General features: G+C 40.5%; 1 protein-coding gene across 2 annotated transcripts in view; it reads left to right on the top strand.

The window, feature by feature from the left end:
• The window catches only part of TK2 (thymidine kinase 2), a 402,342-nt gene that overhangs the window by 195,229 nt on the left and 185,154 nt on the right, over nt 1–21,959 (top strand). For both annotated transcript variants that reach the window (XM_044081822.1, XM_044081821.1), the window contains exon 6: nt 16,962–17,035. In XM_044081822.1, the coding sequence (XP_043937757.1) occupies nt 16,962–17,035 (74 nt within the window). The remainder of the gene's footprint in view (nt 1–16,961; nt 17,036–21,959) is intronic.

Below are 21,959 nucleotides of genomic sequence, written 5' to 3'. Positions count from 1 at the left end.
CTTATGGCTATTCAGCCCTATGTCATCCTTCACAAAGGTAGGGTAACTTTGGGAGCAAATCCTTCTATTATGCCTAAAGTGGTTTCAGATTTTACTTTTAGACAGGTAATTCATCTCCTTGATTTCTATTTAGAATCAAATTTTACAGAAAAGAAAGCAATGCTCTTTGGATGTCCACAGGCAGTTCACATCCTTCATTGACAAGGCAAAGACCTTAAGAAATTCTAATCAACTTTTTTTCCTTATAAAGGTACGAAAAAACAATAGGTTCCCGTTGTATTGCTTTTTGTTTCTCTCTCCATAACAAAACACTTCAAGGCAAGATGAAAACCTACTCTATCAGGGCATTGGCTACTTCAGAGTCTTCTTAGAAAAGGGTGGACTCTAGAAATATACTAGAAGAAGCAACCTGGTCATTGGTGCACCCTTTACCAAGCACTATAAATTATATTCTTTCTATAGGCTCAGATTAGGTTCTGCTAAGACTATTTTTCAAGAGGCTCCTGGCCTCTGATCTATCTTCCTACTCCCTTTCTTTCTAAGCTGTAGTTTTCATCCCATATAACTTAGGTATTGCTACAGTGATCTGATACTGAACATAGTACAGTTGTGTAAGTATACTTACCATGACTAGCAGATGTTCAAATGGATCACTGTTGTAGTAAAAGCACTCTTCCTCCATCTCCCTTATATTTTGTTGGGTTTTATGCCACGGTGTAGATGTTTTTTCCCTTGCCACATGCCTAACTGGCAGGGCACTAGCATCCCTTGCTCTGAAACAAGAAAGCTCTAACTGTTTGGCACTTTAACCACTGATGTTGTACAAGTCTTCTCAAGCAGTGGTAAGGGTGCATGGAACATACCCTAAAACTTTGGAAGTGGCCGTTTATCCAGTTCTTGGCAGGATATGTCCCATACAGCTTAGGCCACTGCAACAATGATCTATTCAAACATCTACTCTTATGGTGAGTTTACTTCTACTTTCTCTTGGAGTCATCTCATTGTAGTCTTGTATATACGCTGTATTAGTTTTCTTCTGAGTATGATGTGATGGCATGAGAATCAGCCCTTAATATTAAATATCATAGTTCTTCATCTGCAAAGAGTGAACTGCTCTCTGAAGGTGACCACAAGTAGCTACTTCAAATAAAAAAGTTAAGTATGTTGAGGTCTTGTTGACAAGTGTAGAGGAGATCAGAAGAGCGGCCAGTGATTGTATGCAGTAGTAACTGTCCTGCAGGTGTTGTGCCACCTGTGGTTGTAAAATGAGGAGTGAATTACAGTGCAGTAAAGCTCTCAGTTTGTCAGTCAATGTCCCCACTCTTATTTTTATAGTCATAAGCATTCAGTGATTACTGAAGGGATGAAATTGCAGATGGAAGTAACATACATGAGGCTTTTTTTTTGCATGGTTATTTAATTTTTCATGACAGAGTGAAGATCTTGGCAGTCCAGGGGTCTGTTGAAGTAAAACCACTTTGCCAGTGGTTTGGAAGGAGTCAGCCTGTTTGGTTTGGATGCTTGGTGAGTATGTTTCATTGGCATGTACCATGAGAGGTGCACCAGGCAGATCCTGACAGAAAGTTGCCCAAGGGCAGCCTTAGCGCACACTATAGAGAGAGAGAGAGAGTTTAGAATTCTCAGCTTGCATGCCTGGATACCTCTCAGGATCTACAGGACTATTATAGGGAAGTCTGGTTTGTCATGCTTCTCTTGCTGATCTTCCTACCACATGGGTATCTCCAGGACAAGTAGTTTAGAAAATATAGGAGGTCTGCAGAGAAGAAAATTAGACACAGAGATGAAAGAATGCTCAAAGTGAAAGACGTTCTGCTTCATAGACGAGTTTCTAAAAATAATTGAGGCCTAACTAATAGGCAAATAAGTTATTTGCTTCTTGGCTGAGGATTTACTCATTTACTCCCTTTCATCCTTTCTGTCTTACCTTCAGTCTGTTATTGGATCTGACATGGCCCCTTTACATTTTCCCTCCCATAATGCACCTGGTTCTGAAGCTTAACTCAGATTTCGTTTGCCTCCTCAGTGTTGGGAAATCACATTTACTCTAAATATTTTGGCTGTAATAAAAAAAAATTTCTGTCAGGATTCCCTTTTCTTTAACTACTCATTATTCTTAGTCTCTTCTTTGGTGCTGTTTGTCAGTTGTTCACGTTTTCTCAGCGCTTGGACATTAGTCCTGCCTGACTTCATCAAAAAAGGTATTATTGGTAGTTTTAATGTTAAGAATTTTTTGGGTCTGTTGTAGAACCTTTTTTGATGTTAGCTTTCATCAGCCCTTGTAGTTCCTGTTGGTTATTTTTCCTGTAGCATGCCAGTTATGTTTTCTTCATCCACTGTTTGTAGGTGCTATGTTACTATGGATGATAGCAAGGGCAGAGAGTAAAGCTTCAAGAAATGTCTTCAGTGCAGGCACAAATTCGTCATCTGGATATGCACAGTAAGTGCATAGTTTGTTTGAAGGTAGAACATTTGACTGCCAGTTGCTCCATCTGCAAGACTTTTAGTCAGCTTACCTTGTCAGATAGAAGGAACAAGATGGTTATTAAGGACTTATTGCCTCCAGATTCCAAGGCAGAAAAGCATAAGAAGGATACAGATGGACAGAGAAAAGAAAAAGAGAAAGAAAAGCTCAAGGGTAAGGCTAGGGATCCAGATCTGAAGTAGAGAAGGTTGGAGGATTCCCCCAGCGCAGGGCCATCTAAAGTGCCAAGGTCAGAGCTGTCAGCTTCTTCAGCTCTCTGTACGTCCCTGATGTCCGCTCCACCTCCCTTGTGGCCGATTGTCATCGAAGATAAATTTTCTCATCATCTAGCTTGGGGCCCTTCTTCTGAAAGGGAACTCCTAAAATTATTTTCTCACCTGCCATCGCAAACATTTATCAGGTTCTTCAAAAGAGTCTTGGATTTGAAATTAGATCAGTTGATGAGTGGTGCATTTATCAAGAAACAGCTTGATATGGGTGTTTTTCCTTCCCCCTTTGTTCATTGGGTAGGTCCTTTCTTCCCTTTTTTTGGCTCCCTCCCCAGTCCAACTCTGGGCTGACCCCCTGCCCAAAACCTTTCTGGATTGCCGAGTGCACCTTTGCCTTCGGCTCTGAGGCATTTCAATCTAAGTTACTCAAGTCCAATACTCTTGGAGTTGAGTCGCACTCAGGATCAAAATTTCCAAGTTGAACTTCGGTGTTGTCTTTGGACCCATCTTGTAGGGTGCTGTTTTTGATCCTACCATGTCTATATCGGCCTTCTCACACATCCTAGGATCAGAGTTGAACTAATGCTCTCACAAGAACTGCCCAGATGCAAGACCAGTCCTCAGACAACTCAGATTCATCACTTGAGATTCCAAAAGAGAGGACATGTAAGGAGCCGCATTGACTCTCTGGATGTGTGACACATTGACTCCCTAGCTGTGCCATTAACTTTGGACAGTGCTTTGGAGGCTTGAGCAAGTTATTTGCAGTCCCCCCAGGAGGACCTCCAACTTTAGCAAGGTATTGAAATTCATTCATCAGATGGGAAATTGGCCCATGAATCTTCCCTCTCAGGACAAGCAGGTCCTTTTGAAGCATACTGTTTGGTCCCCTTCTCATCTTGGGTGGTTCCTCCAGCAGAAAGCCTTTCCAACCTGACCACCAGGAGGGCATGGCAGGAGCCTGATATTTTCTTAAAGAATACCAAGGAAGCCTGACAAGATTCTTTACCTCCCAACCCCCACCTCAGACAGGCCCCTTTTGTGGATTTCATTATTGTGGCAACAGCTAGCAATAAAAAGCTGAATGGAGACACAGCCGCTGTCCTTCTGCTGAACAAAAAGTCCAGGGAGATGGACATGATGGGGAAGTGGCCATATGCTTCAGCCACATTTGCCTTGCGAGCTTGGACAGTGACACTCACATGACCCAGTTTCAGAAGATCTGGCATAGGAAGCCTTAGGCTCTCTCAAAAGGCCATCCATTACTGACTTTAGAAAACAGCTAAAGGCCATCCTGAGCATTATATTTAGTATTACTTATCTGTCCACGCAACTGCTGCATAAAACAGCCGATGGAGCACTGAGAGCAGAGGCATAGATGTCACCATGAGGTGAAAGGTCAGGCTTCATCTCTAGGATTTTGTGCTGAATTTCAAAGTTGTCTTTACCAATGCTGTTTATGATGGATCTTCTTTATTTGGTCTGTTGGTCAAAGAGAAAGACTGTAGAGATGCGAATAAGATGGGAGACACTTGTGTAGCAGGAGTCAAAAAGGGTCCAAGTCCATATGGTTTAGAAAGTCCCAGCTTCAACCCTTTGAGGTTACCTCTGACAGGGACATCCATGGCAGAGGCAGCCCCTTCAATGGATGAAGACCCAGGGGTCGGAAGAGGTCTGCAAAACCAGAGTTACTTGGAGCCTTTCTCTAATAGGCAACCCAACCATCCCTAAAGGGCTGCTTGATTGCACCATTCTGGAGACAGCGGTCACTTATCCCTCTTCCTACCTGTGTTGATGGCTGTCATGCAAAATTTGTTGGGTAGAGGGACATTATCCAGATTACATACTCTTTTCCCATGCTCCTCCCATTCCAAAGATGCCATTCCCAGATGTACCACCCCACCACTGGAAGGCATCTAGAAGAAAAATTCTCTTTCTTGTTCCAAAAAGAGACCAGCGAGATTAGGTTATGTTATTTTTCCAGTTTCTTTTTGGTTCCAAAGAAAAACAATGAAATCAGGACCATACTGTCCCTAATCAAACTCGATCACCATGCATGAAAAAAAAACTTCAGGATGGTCATAGTGCAAGCAGTGTTGCCTTGTCAACATGCAAACATTTGGATTTGCTCACTTGACCTTAAAGACATTTATGTCCACATGAAGATTGCAAGAGTGTCCAGAAGGTTTCTGCACTTCCACTGGGGGGCCAGTAACTTTCATAGGGGGTTACTAGGCTAATGACTTCAAAGAGCCTTTCTAAACGTAGGCATGTTTCCAAAGATGAGAATGTCTATGAAATAAATACATTAACTATTAGTCCAACGCCCAACCTGCTGTTCAGTCTCAGTGCAACCCCCTGGGTGTTCACCAAGTGCATGGCCATATTAGTAACAAACCTGAGGCATGGGATCAAAGTTTTCCCATATCTGAATGACTAGCTCCTCACTGCCACATCAAAGGTGTCTCTCGTCAAGGCCAGGGGCTACTTGATCCAATTCTGCCTGCCCTTGGAAATATCAGTCAACTACAAGAAGTCACAGCTGCTGCTGACACAATGCATACAGCTCATCAGATGCCACCCGGTCACCAGATCTTGTGCCATACCTCTTCTGGAAAGGATCCAGCCATTAAAGATTGCAGTTTGTAATCTTATCCAGTTTTCATCTTCTCCATCAGTTCTTGTTCTGCAAGAACTGTGTCTCATGGCCTTTGCTGCTCTAGTGGTACAGCTAGCCCAATTCTACATGACGATCTTAAAAGTGGCTGCTTAGAGTGCAGTGGTCACAACTTGAGGACTCTGTCATCACCAGTTTGCATCATGAATCTCTGCAGAAATCAGCTTCAGTGGTGGCTTACAACCCTGCCATTATTACAAAGGAGGTGGTTCGTTTTTCTCCAACCTTCATCCATTGTTGACCAAGGGCACTTCTTCCTTGGGGTGGGGCACATTTTTAGGAAGGAATTGTCTGAGGTAAATGGTCAGATCAGGAAGCTAACTTCACATTGGTGTCCTGGAGATGAGGACAGTCTTCCAGGCATTGAAGGAACTGCAGGACTTCATGCCTGCAGGGTTGATTCTGATTCAAATGGACATATGGCTGTAGTTTGGTACACCAGCAAACAAAGAGGAATCAGATTCTACCACTTTTGTTGAGAAGGTATGAGAATATGGCAGTGAGAAATCATTTTGCATCATTTCTTGACTGCATTGCATATTCCTGGAAAGTGCAAACAAGAGACTCTGCAAGTATGGCTGCTGCAAGGACTCAAACCAAGGCAGAATGCAAAATGAAGAAGAGAGACCAGCAGCTGTTGCACCAATTTACTTTATTAGGCTAGTAGTAAAAAAACTACATAACCATAGCATGAAGATATACACAGACCGGTTTCGGCAAAAAGACTGCAATGCCTTCCTCAATGTCAATGTGTTAGTATCAGACATTCCCCATATGTAGCTTATAATCAAAATCACATGGTCCAATTAAAGATGCTCGTTTAGTCCTGGGGGAAATAATCCCCCTAAGTTAATAATCCACTTTTTCTCTTTCTGGTTCAAAATATGATGCCAGCCAGCTTTATTAGATCTGTGTGCTGTTATTCTGTCAATAATAACAAAGTTGAAAGAAGCAGCTGGATGTATTAATGTATGTTTATGTAAGGCATTCGTATTTTTCTTATGTCTAATGTCACAAAAATGTTCACCCATCCGAACCTTCACCGGACGTGAAGTTTACCCTGCATAGAATGCCGAACAATGACATGTCGCTAAATAAATTACCCAATCTGACTGACAGTTGGCATAAAAGGAGATATGAAAAACGTGACCAGTATTACTACTACTAAAGGTTTTGGATTTAGTAATTTTGGAAAAATAAGAACAGTGGCCACAGGGAAAACCGCCAATCAACCGATCCTCCAACAAGGTAGTTTGTGTTAGGGACATATCAGATGATGTATAGTGTTTACTAAGACAATTGGATTTTTTGTTTCCATCTATAATAACATCGTGCCATATATGTATTTTATTTTACCCTTTTATGCTACAAGGGTACTTTCTATTTAAGACATATTTGGACCAATTAAGCGGTTTTGTTATTTTTGAGACATTTAAGAACTTTTTAGCGGAATACATCACGCCAAGCAACTGGTTAACATGTTCATCGATTGACCGGAAGGGTAGCAACATATTTGGATATTTTGCATCATCGGACATTGCTCTCTCAGTGGGGACCAACTTGTGTCACTATTATGACTTTTGTTGGGACATTGTATGGACTATAACAATTTATTCAATCATATGTATTGATGTGCATGATATGGAATTTGTATGATTGACAACAGCTCAGGTTGCTTAATAAATGTCATAAGTGCTGATGGTTAGGTCTTTTGACATTTTACTTCTTGGGGATGCTTTATAGTGTGTTAGGAGTAATCTAATTGTATTGTGGTGTTTATGTGAGTTACTGTGGGGTATCTGCCATTTTGTTTGACAACTTATTATCTCTATACACAATATTATCTTTTTCATGTGTTCTGAAGGACAGCCTGCATATACTTACATAAATACATGGTATTAATGTGCACGATATGGAATTTGTATGATGGACTGTAGCCCAGTTTGCTTGATAAATGGCATAAGTGCTGATGGTTAGGTCTTTTGACATTTTACTTTTTGAGGATGCTTCATAGTGTTTTAGGAGTAATCTAATTGTATTGTGGTGTTTACGTGAGGTACTGGAGGTATCCGCCATTTTGTTTGGCAACTTATTAGCTCTATACGCAATATTATCTTTTTCATGTGTACCTTCAGTTATGAGTGCGTTTCTGAGCTTTAACTTTTTTGGCAGTACATATAGGACATATCTATACTATAGGTATTTCTTTTTTGGAAATTTAACATACTCGAGGGTTTAAACATTTATCCTCTGTTCACCTTCGGATATCCACATATTTTTTAGGACAACAGCAATTGTTTTGTTAGCTTCATTTTTCTGAATACTACCTTAGGTCCTATTACAACTACAAGGGGCCGACTTTGATAAATGTATATTGCTTATTTTTGATATTATTAGGCATAGTGTATGACAGAATAATTTATAATCATTTTAGTTCATCATTGCCTTTGGTAAAGTAGATTACAGTTGTTTGAACTGTCTGCAGGAGAAATAGTTCCTTCTGTTGCCTTCATATTGTATTTTTATCTTTTTCCATTCTTTATTCACGCAAACCAAATATATGGATATTCATTTATACTAATTGGGATTTTCACCATTACATTTTTTGAGTTCTGGAAAGCTATTGGACTTTTGTCCATTTCTTCAGGATCGGACTCAGTTTTTTACAAGGTTTGTACACAGCTACCAGGATCCTATAGGCTGTTATTGTCTATATTTAATGGGCAACAATGTATTCATCCATTAGGATATATTTATAGACACAGCGGTAGTGATCTCATGGGCTGCTATCATCCAACCTTTGGTTCAAGTGCCATATTGACCAATTGATGGCTGATATTGTCCTTTTCCTGTTTTGGTAGTCCATAGGATTGACTTGTTAGTCTACCCTATTTTATTGATTACCTGCTACCACCCAGTGTTTGTATTCTTTAGGTGACACCAATTTATTGGTTATTTATTATTTATGATTATTATTATTGATAACACTTATTATAGTGTTTTGGTTAAATATATTTGGTTTGGTTGTTTATAAGGATGGATATATCTCACCTTTTACGTGACTTAGCCTCTGATTGTGATGATCTGGCCATTTTTGGCCTTGGTCCAAGCAATTTGGATGAACAGGGGTCGCTATTTTCTTCTCCTGAAGACAGTTGTGAAACTCTTTTTGCAAAATTGAACAAAGCCATGAGGATATTAAGGAGTAATGTCTGGCATTATAAATTATTCAAGGCTTATATGGCCAAAAATATTACGCCTAATGGGCTCAGAATTCACATACAACCCCTAGTATGTAACCCTGATGAGATTTTGTTGAAAAAATGGGCGGATGCACAACATCAGGCAACAATGCAATTTGTCGAGATTCTTACAGAACATTTTGAACGCACTATTGATACAGAAATTGTCAATGTTACTAAGTTGGGGGAAGAGATCATACGTTTTGAAGGACAGCCTGCATATATTTTCTGTTTTAAACAACTTAGCAATGATCTATTACATTTAGAAGAACAACTCAAAGACAGGAAAAGGAAGAAATTCCTTAGGGACATGGGGGACAACGACAAAGGGAATCCTTTTAGCAGGGATAGGACTAAGCGAGTAAGTTTTTTTCAGACACCAAAAAACATTTCTAAAAGGAAACGGGTATACCCTATCCTTAAGAAACCATCGGCATTTAGTGCAGATAGTTCTGGGAATGACTCTTCTTCCAGTTTTGAACCAGATATCTGGGGTCCTACAGGCTCACCAGCCCATAAACTTTCCAACACTTGTGTCCCTTTAGGACAAAACCTAGAAGGGGAGGCAGGAAGCACAAATCAGGTAGACAACATGCAGGCACTGTTGAAAATGATAGTCACGAAACAATGAATGCTTTTAACATTTCCTCCTGTTCTCTCACTGACACTGAGATTCAAATTCTAAATAAAGGTCTTTCATTCATTCCTGGTTTCTTTGTGGCTGAAGATTGTTTTACAGATGATGTAATCAGATTTTGTAGAAATTTAAAATTGTTTTTTCATGGCAGAGAGACTGTGGATACTCAGAATGAGTTCAGGTACCACAGCTCTACATTCATGCCTCCCATGCATCATACTGTTTCTTTGTTTCAGAATGCCATACTCAAAGATCTACATTTTTATGCCAAGGAAACCAGGGTGAAACCCAGCAACATATCCAGGGCCGATAATGGAGGTCATTTCAAATTTGGCCAACAGTCATCAGTTGGTCATAATAATGGCCGATAAGGGTGGCGCTGTTGTGGTTCAAGATTGGACCCAATATGACACTGAGGCAAAAAGGCAACTCATGGATGGCAGGTATTATTCACATTTGGTTACTGACCCTACTCCACTTTTTAAGAGGCAAATAGATGAATGTTTAGCACTAGCAAAGGAAGAAGGGATCATTACACAAAACACCTTACAACACCTCACGGTGGATGAACCGGTACATAAATACATATATTTTCTGCCCAAAATACACAATCATGCCACTAATCCCCCTGGTAGACCTATTGTTTTGGGCAGGAATTCCTTAACAGAACCACTCTCTTTATTTTTAACCAGATACTTGAAGCCTCTTCTTAAATGGGTACGTGCAAGGTTACAAGACACCACGGAATTTCTTAGGGTTATTGCAGACATGCAGTTGGAACCAGGTTGGCTGCTCTGTACCCTCGATGTAAAAGCACTATATACTAAAATCCCTCACAGGGCTGGCATCGATGCATTGGAATATTGGTTGTACAAATCGAAGCTATACCAGCCTGGTTTCAACACCTTTCTCATAGTTCTTACTGAACATGTTCTCACCAACAATGTCTTTTTTTATCAGGGTGAATGTTATCTTCAAAATAAGGGAACTGCCATGGGGGCATCCTTTGCCCCTATATATGCCGACTTGTTTATGGCTTTTGTTGAGGAACAGATTATTTACGATCAATCCTACAATCTATACCTTGATGAAATCGACATTTGGAGGAGGTATTTGGATGATTGCTGGTTGGTGTGGAGGGCCGATGTTGATTATTTACATGAGTTTGTAGATTATTATAATGAAAACAAATGGGGAATTGAATTTACGGTCAATTATGATCCAAACAATATTATCTTTTTGGATGTTATGGTTGGGAGAAATTTTGATAATACACTCTCCACTCAGGTGCACCATAAATTTCCCCAGTACAATTCCCTCCTCCATACAACCAGCTATCATCCTCCTCATGTTTGCAATAATATTCCCCAAGTCCCAGTTTATTTGGGGAAAATGTATCTGCTCTGATGAACATTCATATGATCTTTTCAAACAAGATCTTATTTCCAGATTTAAAGATAGGGGCTATCAAGCTGGTTATATATATCGGGCTTCCAACACAGTTGACCTTTTGGCCAGGGCTGATCTCCTTCAATATAAAGTCAAAACCGATCATGACAATTCTGCCATTAGATTTGTAACCACATATGGCAGGACCACTACTAACTCACTTATGCAAAGTGTCCGACGCCATTGGAATATGTTGCTGGCTTGACCACACATTGTCTGGCATCTTACCTACTACATGATGTTCATCGTGCATACAGCTGCAGTCATAACAGATGGGTTCTCCTGCCGTCAGGCGGGTCCTCGGTCGTCCGAATTCCAAAGTCTAGGTCCGGCGTCGGTCGTAAGCTTCTTCCCTGACGTCAGTGCGACAGGGGTATAAAAGAACCAGCCGACGCCATGTTCTTCAGTCTTTCTTGCCGCGCGGTGCCCGAAGCAATGTGAACTGCTTCTGCTTCGGGCACCGCGTGGCAAGAAAAACTGAAGAACATGGCGTCGGCTGGTTCTTTTATACCCCTGTCGCACTGACGTCAGGGAAGAAGCGACGACAACTGACGCCGGACCTAGACTTTGGAATTCGACCGACCGAGGACCCGCCTGACGGCAGGAGAACCCATCTGTTATGACTGCAGCTGTATTAGCACTCGAACATCTACATTTATGGTAGGTTCAAAACTGTTCTTTCTTTTTCTTTTAAAAAAGGCAAGAATCTGGGTTCTTATTTCAATCGCTATAAACACTATACATCATCTGATATGTCCCTAACACAAACTACCTTATTGGGGGATCGGTTGATTGGCTGTTTTCCCTGTGGCCACTGTTATTGTTCCAAAATGACTAAATCCAAAACCTTTAGTAGTAGTAATACTGGTCACGTTTTTGATATCCCCTTTTATGCCAACTGTCAGTCAGATTGGGTAATTTATTTAGCAACGTCATTGATGTCCTTCATGGATGCATCTGCAGTCATAACATCTGGGTTGTCCTGTCGTCAAGCCTGTGTCTGGATGATGGATGGGGATGACTCAGATATAGATACAGCCAGAGGCTCATTCTCCAATTATGAAGGAACTCAAGACATGAAGAATCCATTCAGCAGCGCTGCTGAACCAGAAGAAAGAGAATTCCCTTACATGCACGCGAGAACAATTCCAATGGCAGGAACAGGATTTCTCAGATTCCAGAGTTTGTTTGTTACACAGGTAATGAAGGTAATGAAAATGGAAAAAAGGCAAAATCTTACAAGCGCGTTAAAGATTTTTGCAGAGTTCCACCCAAGGGTTGAGGAACTGGCCTGCAAAATTGGTCCTTTCCTGACTCACAAAGATCCAAAGGGGCAGGAAATACCTGACTGCCTGCTACAAGGGGACAACAAAAGTCAGCATTCTATGTAGGGCAAACTTCACGTCCGCTGAAGGTTCGGATGGGTGAACATTTTTGTGACATTAGTCATAAGAAAAATACGAATGCCTTATATAAACATACATTAATACATCCAGCTGCTTATTTCAACTTTGTTATTATTGACAGAATAACAGCACACAGATCCAGTTAAGCTGGCTGGCATCATATTTTGAACCAGAAAGAGAAAAAGTGGATTATTAAATTAGGGGGATTATTTCCCCCAGGACTAAAAGAGCATCTTTAATTGGACCATGTGATTTTGATTATAAGCTGTATATGGGGAATGTTTGATACTAACACATTGACACTGAGGAAGGCATTGCAGTCTTTTTGCCGAAACTGGACTGTATGTATCTTCATTCTATGGTTATGTAGTTTTTGCTACTAGCCTAATAAAGTAAATTGGTGCAACAGCTGTTGGTCTCTCTTTTTCATTTTATATTCCTGGAAAGACAAACTGTCTTGCAGACAAGCTCAGGAGATCCATTCTCTTGCCTCACAAGTGGTCTGTCAGTCAACAAGTGGTGCCTCTGTCATCATTGGGGCTATACTTGCTGAGTTCTTTTCATGTCCCAATGAACACCAAGTGCAGCAACTGCTTTGCCCTAATTCCTTCAAAGGGACAGTCCCCAAGAGATTCTCTGGTTGGGCAGTGACCAACTGGGCTTCTTTACACCTGTTCCCCTGATGTCCAGATTTATCCAAAAAACAATCATATGCAAAGCAGTAGTGACCCTCATCATTCCATACTTGCAGTTAAATGTGGTTTCCCTTTCTCAGGCCTTGAATCTGGGAGTCAGTCTCGCAGTTGGATCCCAGAAAGGCTCTTATTTCCAACCCCTAAAGGTCACCTCACCCAGATCTTCACAGTCTGAAATTAACCACATGGTTTCTTCAGTTCCAGTAATGACCAGTTGTTTCAAGAGTTAGTGCATATTGTTTTCACCTCCAAGAAGGCTTCTGCTTGTAAGATGTATAAGAGACAGTGGACATGTTTTGCAGTTTGGGCAACTGCTCAGAGAATTGATCCCTTCATTGTATCGATTTCTCAGGTATTTCTCTTCCTTTCACAACTTTTTTCTTTAGGTTCCCTCTATTCATCTGTTAAAGTACAGGTAGCTGCAGTTTGTAATTTGCATCAAGGCTTTGACTCCTATTCATAAGATTCTCATAGGTCTTGTAAGGTCTTTTTAAGGGTACATTCCTGTCTCATCCTCCCTCAGTCAGGAAACCATTTCTCCACTGGAACTCAATTTTGTGTTGGTGGCTTAAATAAAAGGCCCCCTTTGAGCTGGCATCTACCACTTCTTCAAAATTCCTGTCTTGGAAAGACTTTATTTCTTGTGCCTTAACATCAACGGAAAGAATTTGTGGGTGACATGCTCTGTTAGCTTCTCCATCTTATTTACTTTTTGACAAAAACAAGGCCTTTTCACATCACTCTTAACCTTTCTTCCTAAGTTGGCATCCAAATCTAACTTAAACCAGCCCATACCTCTACCAATGTTCTTTCCCAAACCCTCTAATGGGGACAGTACTTGGTTCACACTCTGGATTTGCACAGACAGTTGTAACCAAGGTCATCAGAAAAGGACCCTAACTGTTTGTTTCTTTTGCCCGTAATAGATTGGGTTTGAAATTTTCCAAGATTACTTTGTCCATATGGATTTCAGATTGCCTAACCTTCATCTGCACTTCCAGCAGTCATCCTTTACCATTTAAACCAAAGGTACATTCTACAAGATTGGTGGACATATCCCCTTTCTTCTTTTGGTACTCTTTGGCAGATGAGATTTGAACAGCTGCTACCTGAGCTTCCTTATATGACCTTTGCTAAACATTACAAGCTGGGCATAATTTCTAGACCTAGTGCATCCTTTAGATTACTATCTTGAAAGGCCTCCTGTCATGATAACCACTTGAGAGTGAGTAGCTTAGGAGTCTGACCCACAAATCATATTGGACATGTGGGATAAGTAGGATGCGGTAGTTATGCACTTAACATAATGCTGGATCCTTTCACCATTGTCCATCCTGTACGACATCGCTCCCCCTGTCCCCTTTCCTATACCTAATACTGAAGGACCTGGAAGACCATTATAGGTTCTCTGTACCCTGGGCCAGCAAACTTGATGTGAGAAAGCATCACAGCCAGATGCATTATAGGAGGGAAACATTTAAATGGGCTTGATGCTGGGGCATTAATTTTGCAGAGTTGGATCTGGCAAGCAGCTTGAGGACCAACAAGTCATATTAGACGGACAAGCTTGAAAGGATCCAGTGTTATGTAAGTACGTAACTACCATTTTTGAAATAATTAGAACAAGTAACATATTTTCAGGGGTGGTTCAGCTCTCAAACATTTTTATTTTATTCTGCTTCATTGTTATGTAAACTGGATTTGGCATTTTATTTTAACCTGCCAAGTTTGTTATCACTGATGGCAGCAAGTTCATTTTAGACACATCACGTCTAAAAGTAAATAGAAGCAGAAGCTTGCCTACCCGCAGTCTAATCATAAGATACCAAATGGGTCTGGATACCATGCCATGAGCAAGTCCGTATCATGACATGAATTTTCCTTGAGACTGAGAACCAGAAGCACCTTTCTGAGGTGGCAGGAAGCAGCAGCAGGCATAGTGATATTGTCTTCACCGCCTGTGTCTTAGAACACCATCGCTTAAGCCAGCAAAGATAAAATAGATTAAAGCATGCATCTTAGAACACTAGGGATTTATGCATACTTGATCCAGGTGGTCCTGACATAGCTCTAACTTTTGTTTTCAAGGTTCCATGCTTTCCTTGATATGTGCATCACTGCCTTGATGTTCACTCTTCCTTTGTCCTCTCAACTGTTCCTCCAGTAAGCCCTGTAATCCCTTCAACTGTAACCTACTGTGCCTCCCTCCTAGACTGCCCCACTTCACCTTTATACTCAACAACCAGCCCCTACTTCAGCACCCAGCTTATACTTTCTACAGCAATGATCACTTTTTTGTTGGTTAGTGTTTATCATTATTTTTATAATTGATATTATGTCATTTTTTATGTAGTCTAATTTGTTCTCACTTACTTTCTTTGGACTTAGTTAATTGTACTGCTACTGTGTTGTACGTAACCAAAAGTTGACTGCTTACTTGCTTAACCTATTTGTGTGTTCTAAATGCTTTTGTACACTTCTTGGTTGGTCATATTTCTTTCTTTCATTTTTTTTTGCACTTTTACCCTTGGGCCTCCACTGAAGATGAGCAATGACCTGTTCAACAGCCTAGTCAATAGAATTTAATAAAAATATAGATAAATAAATAAATACATTTAAGCTGTGGTTGAAATGAGAGGTAACTCTGCTAAGATAATTACAAGAGATGAATAGAACTATCAGACTTCCTAAATCAGTTGATTTAAAGGTGACAGAAATTATTCAGCAGACACGTTGACTCAATCCTTTTATGAGTTTCACGTTGACTCAGTCCATTTGAGTTCGTTGTTTTCCTTGACAGAAGTTATTGTTGAAGATTTCAATAGCAAAAATGCTCCCAGCAGCCTTCATTTATATTGTGGCATCCCTGACATTTTGAGATATATAGAGAGAACACTTTGGGTAACTTAGTGGCTTACAGAAATACCTATGAAATGTTTGTCAGCCAAGGACTCTCCATTCTGATGCAGAAATATCTTTGTATTGCAGTAATGATTTTGTTTCTAGGCTTTTTCACCAAGCTGAATTTCTGGGAATTTTCCAGGCTTGGGCCAGGCCATTGGGTTACCACCTCTGTCTTTAAGCAGGATAGTCCCTATTTTTGCAGTGACGTATCATGAGGAAAAACCTAAAACAATTTCCTAATTTCTTCTAAAGTTTGCATAAAATAGTAGTTTGTATTTGAAACACTTTACTATTACAGTAAACATTGGAAAGAACTGAAATTCTACTCTATTGAGCTCTTATTTTGGCAAAAAAACCCCAGTGATATTGAGTCCTTTGAAATGGTTATGTATAACGGGTCATCCTGCAAAATGGCATGCATCCATGCAAAAAGTTCCTCTTAGGGATTTTGAAACTATGCCATTTCCTAAAGTGTTCACAAAAGTTATTAGAATAGTTTTGAATCTCTTGTAGATTGATTTACCTTTTAATATAAAATGTATTATTGAGTTCCTTGTTTGTTTTTCTGTGTGGGTCTTTCTTTTACTTTCATCTGTGGGAATATAAATAAGCTACCTACTTGTTGAAATCTATATTTGTTTCATATTAATAAAGAAAATTATGTTGTTATTTAAGAGAAAGTGTCTCCAGTTGGACAGAGACTACGTCAACAAAAATGTTTATCTGGCATCTCATTGTAGAAAGGATAAAGCCATACATTTTAGATGTATCAGACATTCATTGATGGCCCTTTTTAATCATAAAAAGTATGTTTTAAAATGTGGCTCATGGAGGGAGTGTTTAAATGAAGACTGGTTGTGAAGTAATCTGGAATAGAATTTATTTCACTGCAACATTCATCTACTTCAAATCTAGGACAGTTTTCTGACTTGTAATATACAAAAAACAGATACCTAAACACAGCAATCTGAAAGTGATTTGCTTCAGCCTGCAATATAATGTAACTGGATTAACATTTTTTTTCTTTGACATACCTCTAGTAGATGACAGTTGCTTAATGATGTGCATATATTTCATCACAGGTCTAGTTTTCCTGCTTGCTGTTGCAGTTATGATATTACAAGTTTGTTCATTTTTTTCAGTAACCTGATATAAATATATTGTAAAACCTGTTTCTTTGAAAAGATCTGATGAAGATATCAGTTCATGTATAACACAGAATTTTACTTTTTTTTCAAGATTATGCCTGTTCAAATTATGGAGAGATCAATTTACAGTGCTAAGTACATATTTGTCGAAAATCTTTACAGAAGGTATGTTCTTTAGTTACTACAAACTTTAATTAGATCAGGATCATTTTTTGTATTTAAAAAATAGCCAGGAGGGTGACACAGTGATAATGTTTGCCTTGGGTTTGCAAACTAGAGGAAGAGAAATAAATAATGAGTAAAATTTAAATGTGTTTCATTGTGAAATGTCATAGATGGAGTGCAGAGCAAATGCTGTGTCTGTACTGGTTTAATGTAGACACTAGGAAAAAAGCTATAGACACCATTTTGCCCCCCCAAAAAGCATACTTTTGCAAGAGGTTTGGCAAGGTATAAGGTGTTTATTGTAAACAGACCATTGGAAGAAGCAGAGTTACGGTGAAGAGTTGTAGAAGAGCAACAACATTGTACTCACTGATGTCTGAGGAGTTGGCACCTGCACTGGTGAAAATGGACAGTATAGGAAAAAAATAAAAAGCTTGTTTGAAATGTGTTTGATAGTGCTAAGTGTGCACGTGTGTGTGGGGGTGGCGTCGGCCTGTTCCCCGTCATGCTGATGAAATGCAGAAAGAAAAGAAGTGCCTAACCCTTCACAGTAAACAATATAAAAGCAGTAAGAAAAAGAAGAGGAGTATGAAAAGCAGTTTAACCATTGATGTCTGATTGTTAGAATTGTGAAACTGGGAGTATAACAATGAACTGTGTCATTAATGATAAAATAACATTTCACTGCCATTTTCTGGGGTTGCTTTGTCCATAAAGCCCCCCCCCACCCCCATGCATGTGTCTTCTGCTCCCCACAGCCCTTTACTGATCACTGATCATTCTTAGTTTAGATTCATTGTAGCTGAAAGTTGTAAGCAGTCATCCTTTACCCATTCTGTTCATGGCTTTCATAGAGAATTAATCTGTTTGCAGTTCTAAGTCACAAACTGTTACATATTTCCCATAACAGGTCTAGGCCGTATTCTGAGATGATCAAAGCATGGTGGGATAGTTTATGTAAATTGAAAAGAAATGGAAAGAGTTTCAGAGAGAGACAGAGAGCAGCCATGCATATTATCTTCAGTACATCTTCAAGATTATCTCTAGTAAACATACTGTATGAACAGCCATCATATGTTACTACCTGCTGTACTTTTAATTGTATGTCCAAATCTCTATGCTTATGTAAATATCTTATGCAATCATATGGTGTCTGCTATATTTTTATAACTGAATGTGTAAATATCTTATGTATAGTATGTTAGCAATTGTTCTGGAGAGTTTTTCCCCGGGCCTCCACTGAAAACGGACAGCTCTGTCCAGTCGGACCTTCCCGGTAAACAAATGTAAAATAAATAAATAAATATGAAAATGGCAAGAAGATGAAATTTGTTCAGTCGGAATTGATAGGAATGATTTGCTATAAGTCGTATGCTGCTGGAAACTATATCTGAGTACATTATTTTCTTCTAGATATGGTGAGGTTCTGGTCATTATGTTTCTCTTATTAAAAATATGCTATTTCATCAAATCGTTAATGTATATGTCAGTAATTAGCTTAATGTTTTGAAGTGACCTTAGTATTTTTATTTCTTATTTTGTTAGGTAGGCAGGTATACTGATTTCATGTGATCTTTATTAGACATGACCATAGGATTATAGGATCACAGGAGGTTACTAGGCTAATGGCCCTAGGGCCCTTACAAGCTTAGCCAAGTTCAACCTGTGTTCCCAAGCATGTCTGGTTCAAGCAGACACTAAGATCTGCACCAGGTGGAACCCCCGGGTGAATTTCCAATTAGACATCCAATCATCCAAGTTACGCTTAAGGAGGGCCAATTAAGGGCTTTGTTTAACATGAATAGGAAGCTTGTTCCAAAATGTGGGGCAATCTCTGTGAGACAAATCTGTCTGTCCCGCAAGTTCTGCTGATATGACATATCAGGTTAAGATCCTTTGAGTGAATGACCTGTGGACATTTGACTTGCGAATGTGCAGCCTTTTCATTAAAGCTGGGTCAGAGATTGCTCTATATGCAAGGCACAGGTCTCCTCTGAGCAGTCTGTGTGACACAGAGTAAAGTGACAATGATTTCAGTCCATCCGCATAAGACAAATCTTGAAGACCCTGAGATGTTCATTGTGTTTCACTGTTGCAGTCATTACACTTGGGTTATCCTGCTGGCAGGCTACCCACAGTCGGCCTGAATTCCAAAGTCGTGGTCCAACGTCGGTTGCTGTCACCTCTTCCCTGACGTCAGTGCGCCAGGGGTATAAAAGATGCAGCCGAAGCCATTTTCTTCAGTCTTTCTTGCCGCGCGGTGCCCGAAGCAAAAGCAGTGCGCAAGTGCCGGTCGGCCGACTCCTGAGATTTTCGAAATTGAATTTCAGATCCGAAGTCTTCAATAAAGCTAAGTACCCCATTGGGGAAACTTTTTTCTTGCTCCAGAACGATGTCAGAAAAATTTAACAATTGCATTTCTTGTGGGAAGCAAATACCTCATAAGGATTTTCATTTTTACTGTATTCCTTGCCTAGGCCCTGACCACGACGTTGCTAGTTGTCGGTTTTGTGCTAGATTTAACCAACGCATGATAAAGCGTCAGTACAATTTTGCTTTTCATTACTTTGGCCGAAGGTTTAACTATATAATGCCGTCGGAACAACTGACGACCGGAATTCATAAAAAATGCAAGGATAAAGAAAATGACAGGCATCCGAGGTCCAAAACAGACGACGAAACCTCTTCTAGACCAGTCGCCAGTTCGCCGGTGCTCAGTGAGGCGCTTTCGCAGCCCCTGACTCCTGCTACCTCAGAGCCACAGGCCGCCTCCGACTCCCACGTGGAGACAACTAGGCCTCTGGATACTCAAGGTATTGGCCCTTCGGAAATTAATCCCTCAGATGGGTCCGGAGCCGCTGAGCAGGCATCGGCTTCTGAGGGTGTTTTCAGACCTACACAACTTTATATAAAGCCTACTTCAGCATCCAAGACAAGGTCAAAAGCAGTTTTAAAGACAAGGAAACAAGTACAGCATTCTCCAGGGCAGACTTCTATGCCGAAGACCTAATTACTTTGATCAGGGGTTCCCACCCCCCCTCCTGATAAGAGGCCTTGGCAAGATACTGAATATGATTCCTCTGATCAGGTTTCCATTTCCTCTGATTCCTCTTCAGAACAGGGGTATTCTATTCCTCCCTATGAGGATTCTGATGCTGAAGATTCTATCCCTTCAGCTTCTCCTCCTGAGGATTACTCATTTGGGGGAAACCCTGCATACCATGAGGGAGCATTTCCAATGGGAGAGCCAAGATTATTCAAATTCTAAGAAAAGGCTCAGAGACTTTCTTTTACTTCCTCAGCATAGACCTCTTGCAATCCCTCCTGTTCTAGACATAGTAGATGATGTATTTTCAGAGTCCGGCCTGTCTCCAGACTCTTTACCTGCCGGACAGATACTACAGGGTTCCAGTTTCCCATAAATTTCTATATAAAAACCCTGCTGCGGACCCAGAAACTATCTCACATGGTCCCAAAGGGATCAAGGCTGCCACTGCTAAAAGCCCTGTCCCCTCAGATAGAGATTCTAGGGCTCTGGACAGATGGGGGAAAAAAGTGTACACTTCTGCTACCTTGGCTGTAAGGGCTTTAAATTGTCAGTTTCATATGCTCAAATATCAGCAATACTTAATGTCTTTGTTAAAACAAAAAATGTTGACAAATTCTAAATGTTCTGAAAAAGATTTGCAGGATTTATTGCATGCAGCTGAACAAGTGGGAAAACATACTTTTGCAATGTGGTTATGATTCACTGGAGGCCTCCTGCAGGGCCGCTGTTACAGGTTCTGTTATTAGAAGGCATGCTTGGTTAAAGGAACAGACTCTGCCTGATCATGGTAAAGCAAAATTATTGGATGCTCCACTACAGCATGATACTTTGGTGCAAAGGCAGAAGAGGTGTTGAAGAAAATGGAGGATAAAGCTAAATCTATGCAGACAGTAAAGGATTTCTTACAGGTACAGCCACCCAGATTTAGCAGGAACTGGCCTTCTAAGAATTGGTCCTTTCCAGTGTCAGACAGGCCACAAAGAGGCAGATACAGACGCCCTAGAGGCAGACAACAGCCCCAGGGCTCATACAGGCCCAAATAATGGGGTGCTTCTACCTCCAAAAGCAGAGAAGACAAATCACAGCCTTATAGGAAACTGTCCCAATGACTTCCCTCTGCCAATGCCAAGCACTTATCTTTTGGCAGCTCTCTTAGGGGGAAAGCTAGCACTTTTTTCACACAATTGGCACAAGATCACCCTGGACAAATGGGTCTTAAATATAATCTCTCAGGGCTACAGGTTCTACTTTCACACCCTTCCAAAGGCGAAAGGTATGCCAGACCTGCCACACAATCAGTGGGCAGAGGCACAAAAACAAGTTTCATCTCTCATGGACATGAGGGCTATTCAGCCAGTTCCACAACAAGAGCAGGGACAAGAATTTCACTCAAGACTTTTCTTAGTACCAAGAAAGGACAAAGCCTGGAGACCATTTCTGGACCTGTCTATTCTAAATACTTTTCTGGACGTTCCAAAATTCAAAATGTTGACTCTGCAGCAGCTTCTGCCCATGCTGGGCAAGAAGGCTTGGCTTGTAACTTTGGACCTCAAAGAGGCATACCTGCATGTCCCAATCAGACAATATTGCAGAAGATACCTCATATTCATAGCTGGCTCAATGCACTACCAATTCTCTGCACTGCCCTTTGGCTTATCTACTGTGCCCAGGGTCTTCACAAAATGCCTGGCACCAGTAATTGCATTTTGCAGACGAAGAGGAATTCAAATATTTCCCTACTTGGACGACTGCCTTACTCAAGCAGAGACCAAAGACATTCTATTAATGCATCTGGCGTTTGTAAAAAGATTACTAATTTGCCTAGGGTACACATTAAACAAAAAGAAATCAAGCCTAGTACCCTCTCAAGAGATA

Source organism: Protopterus annectens, chromosome 8.part1, assembly GCF_019279795.1.
Source record: "Protopterus annectens isolate FY-2018-M chromosome 8.part1, PAN1.0, whole genome shotgun sequence".
Taxonomy (NCBI): Eukaryota; Metazoa; Chordata; order Ceratodontiformes; family Protopteridae; genus Protopterus; species Protopterus annectens.
This window is presented reverse-complemented; position numbering and strand designations above follow the sequence as displayed.